The sequence below is a fragment of the Megalobrama amblycephala genome, linkage group LG3, assembly GCF_018812025.1.
Source record: "Megalobrama amblycephala isolate DHTTF-2021 linkage group LG3, ASM1881202v1, whole genome shotgun sequence".
NCBI classification, from domain to species: Eukaryota; Metazoa; Chordata; class Actinopteri; order Cypriniformes; family Xenocyprididae; genus Megalobrama; species Megalobrama amblycephala.
Genome location: NC_063046.1, coordinates 36,054,875 through 36,064,136, shown reverse-complemented (window position 1 = coordinate 36,064,136; position 9,262 = coordinate 36,054,875). Strand labels below are relative to the sequence as shown.

Sequence of the window (9,262 nt, the reverse complement as noted above, 5' to 3'; positions counted from 1 at the left end):
AAACAATAGGGCCTTCGCTCCTTTGGGGCTTGAGCCCTAAAAAAAATACTGAATGACCCAATTTTACACTTTTTTTTTTTTTTTGACTGTAAGAACAGAAGTCTCACTGCTAAAAGGACAATTTAATGTTCAGCTCAAATAACACATTTTGATGTAATACGCACCAAAAGCCTAAAATACTCTCTGAGTCCCTTTCAAATCTCTAGCAATTCAAAGACAATACAAGTGGAAACAAAAGTAAAAATTTTCATCTTTTAATTTAACTGTGGCATTTCATTAACTCCTGGTTAATTCGTCAGGACAGTAGTTTAAAACAGCACAGGACTGCTGGAGAAACAAACCAAAACTCATATTTTTCTAATGTCTTTATCCTATATGCAAGGCAATACACACCTTTGCAACATTAACACACAAATAATTACCATTAAATAACAATTCTAAATGGCATCCACACAACATAAAATAAATATCCTATTTTGTTTTAGAACTACCCAAAAAACAGCAGTGAAGATGCAACATGAAATGACATTCACAACACATTTTACTTCTGTAATGTGACATCTTTATGGGAGAACAGAATATCCAACAAAAACAGCAAAATAATAATAAAAATAACTAGAATTTTAGGGAATATATCAGATACAAAAAAAAAAACAAAACACATTTAGCCATTTTTGTCACTTTCGCTGGCATTTTTCCTTGCGTTAATTTTTGAAACTGCTACTCACGTGACATCAGCTGAAAACAAAACTCGTGTCAGAGGCAGAACAAGATATTAGATTTTGATTTTAAAAACAATTACAAACAAACATTTTCTTTGGAATAACGTGCACCTATGATTCATTCAATAAGACCAGGAATGCGAAGAAAAAAAATAAATAGACAACCTTTAAAAAAGATAAAATTTCATCATTCATGCCACATTAAATTAATATATAATTGTCTTTAATTTGTCCACACTTGGAAAAAACTTGTATGGATACACGTCATATACATTACACTGCCCTGTAAAAACACATAACATTGATGTGAGGCCATTTAAAGCCCATGGAAGAGGTCAGCAGTAGAGTGTGTGTGGCACGGTTGTATTTGTGTGAGTTTGTGTCACTGCTCTATGTAATGCTCTCTCGCCCATTCCGCCTCGCCTCGCTTCCTGTCCCTCTCGTGATGATGTTCTCGTTGCGATCTCTGCTTTCCTCTTTGCCGGCAGTTCCTCTCATTGTGGTCATATTCCTTCTCTTTGTCCCCACGATGATGGTGATGGTGATGATGGTTTGGCTGAATCGAAGGGTCCAGTTCCTCTTCGAGGTGATGCGGATGCGAGTGCGCATTTTCGTGAGTCTGTGTATGTCCAGCAATAGGCTCGGGATACGTGGACTCTAACGTCTCTTGTTTGGAAAATGTCCGCCTCGCCCGATTGTGATGGTGGTGATGGTGGCGGTTATGATGATGATGACTGTGTTGTTCAGTCCGTGTGGATGAGGAATTGTGATGTTTGTGACGGCTTCTCCATTCACTCTGTAATGGGTCTTGGTCTTTAGCATTTCTCTCCTCAATGTTGTCTTCTTCCAAACTTCCTTGATGATGATGATGATGATGATAGTTTTCATAAAAGGCCGTCCTGTCGCCTGGTCGATCTGCTTTCTGGTCAACGCCTGTGCCCTGTTTTAGCAACACGCACATGAAACAATGCAGTTATATTGATTTAATTTATTTGCACACCCAAAATTGCAAGGGTGTTTATATATTTTGATTGGAAAACAAGGCAAATTCTGATTAAGGAAATTATGGTCACACTTTACAATAGGAAGGTCCCATTAATTAATATTTGTTTATGCATTAACTAACAGTGTTGGGGAAAGTTACTTTTTATGTAATGTGTTACATTACTTTTGCGTTACTTTTTCTCACCTGGGCTGGGCTTGCTTGTTTGTTTTTTAATAACAACAAAATAGTTATATTTTTGGCAAATGTTAAGGCCCTTTCACGCCAAAAGTGAAATGAATAAGCCTCAGGCTGAAGGAAATGCATATTTACGCCTGTACAGTAGAGGGTGCAGCTTAAACAAACCTTTCAGCTGTGCTGCCATTCTGAATCGCATATGAATAGGATACAGGAGAAGAAAGTTATTATTTCTAAATCTAATCTAAAATAACTTTTGCTTATTAGTATGGTTGAATTAGATCATTAAAGGTCAGCAGCAAAGACATTAGTTAATAAAGTGAGATTAAATACATAAAGTACATTTGTGTAATTTAATATAGTCAATTATTACAGGTTTGCATAAAATTTGTGATTGCATTTCACTGTTTTTATTCATTTTGGGGAATACTGAATGTTGTGAGTGAGATGAGTAAATGTATGTAACCATCATGTTCACACAGCGCACACAACACTTTATTTCTCTCAACATGGGGACAGGAGAGCTGTCAGTCAATAAATGTGAAAAAATAACTTGCGTTACTTACTTGAAAAAGTAACTTAGATATTTTGTTTTAAATTGAAAAAAGTAATGCGTTACTTTACTAGTTACTTGAAAAAGTAATCTGTTCAAGTTACTTCTAATGCAACACTGTTAACTAACAATGAGCAATACATTTGTTACAGTATGCATTAATCTTTGTTAGTTTATAAAAAATACAATTGTTCATTGTTAGTTCATGTTAGCTCAGGTCCATTAAATGGTTCTGTCTTTAATCACTCTCCCTCATGTCGTTCCACACCCGTAAGATCTTCGTTCATCTTCGGAACACAAATAAAGGTATTTTTAAAAAAATCTTGGCTCTTTAGGCCTGCATTGAGAGCAAGTTAACTTTCAAACGCCCAGAAAGGTACTAAAGACGTCTTTAAAACAGTTCATGTGACTACAGTGGTTCAACCTTAATGTTATGAAGCGACAAGAATACTTTTTGTGTGCCAAAAAAACAAAATAACAACTTTATTCAACAATATCTAGTGATGGGCGATTTCAAAACACTGCTTCATGAAGCTTTGCAGCTTTACGAATCTTTTGTTTCGAATCAGTGGTTCGGAATCAAACTGCCAAAGTCACGCCCCCCAGTGGTGAACCATTGAAATTTCGAAACACTTATGACGTAACGAAGCCTCGTTTACTGAAATCATGTGACTTTGCCAGTTTGAGATAGTTTGATACACACTCCGAACCACTGATTCGAAACAAAAGATTTGTAAAACATCGAAGCTTCATGAAGCAGTGTTTTGAAATCACCATCACTAGATATTGTTGCATAAAGTCGTTATTTTGTTTTTTGGCACACAAAAGGTATTCTCATTACTTCATAACATTAAGGTTGAACCACTGTAGTCACATGAACTGTTTTAAATATGTCTTTAGTAGCTTAAATGTTAATTATCTTGCTGTCAATGCAGGCCTCACTGAGCCATCGGATTTTATCAAACATATCTTAATTTGTGTTCCGAAGATTAACGAAGGTCTTACGGATGTGGAAACAACATGAGGGTGAGTAATTAATGACAGAATTTTCATTTTTGGGTGTACATTCTTAAAATAAGTTGTATCCAAGGCAAGACACTACAGGTAAATAAAGTAAATATTTAACTAATAGACGTCACCATGCTTTCCCCAGTTAAGACATTAAGAAGTTTTCTGAAATGTTATGATTAAATATGCAGTTGAGGCATTATCTAATTAAATGTGCACTAATTTGTATGCATTACCAGAACATACATCTGAACATTGGATAAAGCCAAGTTTCACATTCTTGTTTCATTTTGTTGACATATTAGAGTTAAAGGTTTTTACCGAGGGGATTTTGGATAGCTCTTTTTATCACTTCATAAATCAGAAAATATAGTCAACTGGCTTTATATTTATGTATTGTAAAAGAAATCTACAGACAAAAATAGATAAAGTGTAATAAAATAAACACTTAAATGTGTATTTTGGAAGTTTTCTTTCTACTATTCTGAAAAAAAGGCATGTTATGGAAGCCCAAATAGGCCAAAATCTCAAAATTGACCAGTGCATGAAATGACAATGATTTTGCCTATAGTGTCTTGTCTTAACATTAAGATTATTAAATGCTTTAATAAAAGTATTCATCATTGTTAGTTAGGAGTATCAACTTATGTAGATAACCAATGTTAACAAATTGAACCTTATTGTAAAGTGTTACCAGAATTATAGTTATTTTGCAGTAAGAAAATCATAGAAAACGTCTCAATACAATTTTTTTTAATACATCACACACATTCACACGCTAGTCTCTTAAGTCACTGCAAATCACTACAAACCACATTAAATCTACTACCACACTCCCTAGAATGCAATAACTCCATATTAAAAAGCTTAAAAGTCAACAATAAGATTATCAAAGGAATAGTTCACCCAAAACTGACCTCATTTACTTATGCTTATGCAATTTCAAAACTATTATTTTCTTTCCTCTGTGGAAAATGAAGGTTGATATGGAGGCTTGTTTCCATCACTGAATAAAAATTCAAAAAAGATAACTGACTTTTCTGACTTTTTCTCAGAATTGCGAGATATAAACGAAAAATGACTTTTTCTGAAAAGTGCAAGTTTATATCTCGGGGAAAAAAGACTGACATTTTTTCTCACAATTCCAACTTTGTAACTTGCAACTGCGTGTTAAAAAAGTCAGAATTGTGAGTCGCAGTTAACTTTTTTATTTTTTATTCAGTGGCGCAAACAAGCTTCCATAGGTTGATGCTGGTCTTTTACATATAATGAAAGCACATGCACTGTCAAGATAAAAAAAAAAGGACAAAAATCTAAAGTACCATAATAGTACACATGAAAAAGCTTTATGCGCATAAATCACATTCGTGCTTTGCATATTAAAACTTGCCATTTGTCTGGAAAACAGCAGCTTGAAAAATCTTTTGTGTTCCATCGAAGAAAAGGTAATATGGGTTTGATGAAAATGATGACAGTATTTTCATTTTGGGTTTTGGGTGAGTAATCCCTTCAGGTTAAATACTAATGAAATGTCACCATTCTGAACTGAAAGCATGATCAAGTGTCAGTGTTTAAATTGTTGACAGTGTTGCACACACACACACACACACACTCACCGTGACTGAGGCTACTCGTCTTTAATAGGAGTAACCTCCTCAGTCTGAGCAGCGGCAATGTTTGTCAACAGAATGATAAGCACATTCGTAAAAATATGAATATTACAACATGTAGTGTTATAATCGAAGTATGACTTGTAATTGTGATAACAGTTCTGAGTCATGTTAATAGTTTAAACAGCCACGCTCCCAACAACCGATTTAACAGCTGTCAACACTGCACCTTTATTTAATAGACAGCCCATTTATATATATAAAACAATATTTTTTATTAAATTGTATATCAATTTTTTATTTACATGTGTGATTTTTGAGACTTTTATTCATGATTTTTTTTAGATTTATTTGTTGCGACTGTTTCTGAAAATTGCTTGATTTAAAGGTACACTGTAACTTTTGGTCCCCTAGCGGTTAAAAAACAAAACTGCATGCATTTTGTGGAAGAACATTATTTTGGTTGTGCTTCGGCTCTGACTGACTGCGGATGAATATGGTTATCCTACTGCTTATAAAACATTCACCGTTAGGCTTAAGAGATATAACCAGGTAAGATGGAAAGGATCTCAAACTGACTAGCTAGAGACATTACAGTATCTATACTCATTAATAGACACGGCACTTCCTTTAAAATAAATTCCAGCACAGCGCTACAACAACAATAATGAAATGACCCTTCACAATAGATAATGCTTTAAAATGAACTGCTACATATGGCAATTTATTCATTGCAAGTCTCTCAGTTCTCACCATCTCCAAAAAGAAATCCAATGTTGATTCTTGTTTTATTACGAGCTCTGTCACGTTCTCTTTTTATCAACAAACTCTCCTCGTTCGGCATTTGTTTAAAAGGAGTGATTCCTGGAGGTTCGAGATTTAGCTGCTCCATGTCAACCTTTCTCACTTGTTGTGACAACTAACCTATGCCACTCCTACACCATACACGCGTCAAAGTAGCCGGAGCAACATTTCTCAATTTATGGATATGACGAAGTTCTTTTTCGTTCTTCGTTTAGGGGTAAAACGAAGTTCGAAATGCGTGAGCTGCGATATACTGTAATCGAACATCTGATGCCGCCCACACTTTCTTCTCAGTAACAAAATAAACAACAAAAATGAGAAAACAGCTAGCATTTTTTTAATAGAAAGCATAAGAAAAGCGCCTGATCGTAACATGGGTATGTTAGCATGAGCTCTGCAAAATAGCACTCCAGTCACGTCACGTTTATTTATATAGCGTATAGAATAGATGTTTATTCAATAGATTGCATAAAAGCAAGCAGCTTTACAATATCAAACACAAAAAACAGTTTCAGTGCCTCATTTCATCAGAAGCACAACTTCATTTTGTACTATAAAGCGGCTATCCAGTGTGTTCATGTTTTCACCCGCAGAGATCTTACCTCAACAAACTCCACAGATTCAAATGAGTCCGAGAAGACTTCCACGCGAATGAAGGCGGAGCCTCGGCGCACACCTCCTATTACGTTATCGTCACGGACTAATGGTGGCATGAAGGTGTTTTGCAGCTGAAGCGAACTTTTCCTGAAAGTTCGTTTTGGCAAGCCGTTTCGAACTTCCAAAAAGAACACAAAACGAACTTTGTTTTGGCCTGATTTTGTTCGAAATGACGTCACATCTGTTCGTTCTTCGATTTCGTTTGAAGTATATCAGGGCCTTAAGTACCCAATTTCCCATGAAAACCATCCCGCCAGGTCTAAAATATAAACACTTATAACAGGTTTACCATAGTGAATCAGGGTAAGACAAAAACATGTTTTGGAAGAAGGATTGATGATGTATTGACTTCTTAAATTTTGAACAAAATAAGTTACATAGCAGTCTACACTATTTAGCTCAAGCAATATTCAGAAGCATGCGTGGTTGTTTTTATAAATTTATCTGTTTAGGATTAAGAATACTTGGTATTTTTAAAATGAGATAAATTACTGCTAATTTTATTCAAAATGTAATTTATACAGAATGCAAGCAATATTGACTAATGCAAATATGGAAGGATGGATGAGTGAGGGCTTTAAAATATTTTTAAAATGCTATATTGTAATTTCATAACTTCTATTGTGTTTGAAATATAGGTAAAGCGTACTGCTGAATATACTGACATGCATTTATGGTAAACTAAAACATACTTTAATGTCATTTCTATTCAAACGTGTATGTGATGTATTTAAATATATTAGTAAATACACATTTGTAATTATGAGGTTGCAATTTAATACATTTAAAATATATTAACTTTAAATGTAATATCAAATAACAGTACTTTAAATGTGCTTTATTTTGTTAGTCAACATTAAAATAAGTGTGCTTCTTTTTAGCATGACATAAGATTAATAAAATGTAAGTTTCATAAGCACCTTTAATTGTGGATTAGACAGTGTTTCCTTGCAGGCCACGGCAGCTGCAGCCACTGTGGTAAGCTTTTCTAGCAGAGGGTTTGTCTGAGTGACACTGGGAGGATGAGTGGACTTCCAGTAGGCCTCCAGGTAATCAGCCATGTGCTCACAGGCATCTTCCAACTGATTCTCATCAAGAATTATGTCAAAAAGCTCCTGGACAAAGAAGAAACAAATGTGTGAACAGGAAAATGAATTGTTATAGAGTGGAGAATGTAATTATTTATAAAACGTTTGCTTCATACACAAATTTGTTAGGCAAAATACACCAAGTAAAATTATTTTGCTTAGATAAAATTTAAATGTAGGGAATCACTTTGGAATAAAGTTTTTTTTTTTTTAAATAATGAAAGATTAGCAAATCTAGAATATAATTTAAGAATACAAAAATTTCTTTTTTTTTGTACAGTTAATGTTTGTGGTCTTTTGGGAGTACAATTAGAGTTTGAGAGTTATTTGTTGTTATAATTAGCATTATTCAAAAATAAATTTTGCGTGTGTGTGTGTGCGTGTGCAAACTCACTGAAGGGCACTGGGCCAGTTTGTCTGCTGCCACCATTTGTACATTGAGATGTTTTGCCTGGGACTTCCCTCTAGATTTTATTAACCTTTGCAAAACCTGAAAGATGGACATGCCAGAAACAATATTCCAGCAAAATGTCATTGTTGAACGTCAGAAAGACAAAAACAGGGTCCCTTGTGAAATAGAAGTGTGGTTATTTGTATTAAATATACACTTGAAGAGTACTTCAAATCTTAGATTTTTTTTTTTTTTTTGGTAACACTTTACAGTAAGGTTCATGTATTAACTAACATGAACTAACCATGAACAATACATTTATCACTGTATTTGTTAATCGTTAAAATTGTTAATTTGTCAAGAGAATCAATAACAAGGAAAATCTAATCAGTAACTATGACAACCAATAAGGAGAGGAAACATTGGAAACTAGGTCAAATTAAACAGGCAAACAGGAACATAAAGCCCAAAGTATACTTTACTTTTTACACGTACGCAAGGGTCAGCATACAGTGTGTACAGCGTAATTTCGTCATCAGAAGAGTACACGCATACTGTACGTGCACTGCCGGATTTTTGTAGGTCACACATACACATTTAAATTTTTTTTGCAGTAATTATTTTATCCACAAGGTGGCAACCGTGCCCTGTGGGTGTCGATTCACAAGGTAGTTGAAGAAAAACTGCATAAACAGAACAGACTGGAACGCATGCAAGTTACAGCGACAATGGAGGCCAATATATAGACGACAGATTGTGCGAAGAGGTTAGAAAGTACCCTCATTTGTACAACTCTAGCATGAAAGAATACAAATATATTCACATGGGCTGAGGGAAGAGATTGCTCAAAACTGTGTATGCTTCGTGTACGAGTCAACTGAAGTATACTTTGCAAGGCTGCAGAAGTATACCCAGGGCTTAACAGAATGTACACGTTACACTTCGTCACAAATGTGTAAATTTAAATACATGACATACAAGTTTCAAATACATATAAATATGTACTTAAGTCCTACTTAAGTGGGTCAAAAATAGTAAAAAAAAGTTCAGCTGACTGCATTTAATATAAATTTAAGCTAAAGATTTTCATTGAATTACAGTTAATTTGCAATTAAATGTCTGAAAATGTTCATTTAGGTTGCACTTAAGTATGTTTTTTTAAAGGATAATATTTCTGTAATAATTACTCTTTTTAAAAGTATGCTTAAGTGTTTCATTTTCACAAGGGATAGTCAGTGAGAGAACAGTC

The 9,262-nt window shown here is 34.4% G+C and overlaps 1 protein-coding gene across 6 annotated transcripts in view; it reads right to left on the bottom strand.

Moving 5' to 3' along the window:
- Positions 1-238: 238 nt before the first annotated feature.
- cacnb2a (calcium channel, voltage-dependent, beta 2a) overlaps positions 239-9,262 on the bottom strand; it is a 42,913-nt gene continuing 33,889 nt past the window's right edge. For 5 of the 6 annotated variants that reach the window (XM_048185296.1, XM_048185294.1, XM_048185293.1 and 2 more), the window contains exons 11-13: positions 8,017-8,112; positions 7,455-7,649; positions 239-1,662 (exon numbers count right to left, since the gene is read on the bottom strand). In XM_048185296.1, coding sequence (XP_048041253.1) covers positions 1,105-1,662; positions 7,455-7,649; positions 8,017-8,112 — 849 coding nt within the window. In that variant the 3' untranslated portion in view covers positions 239-1,104. Of the gene's footprint in view, positions 1,663-5,079; positions 5,124-7,454; positions 7,650-8,016; positions 8,113-9,262 lie in introns of all 6 variants that reach the window. The other variant, XM_048185297.1, reaches the window with a different exon arrangement.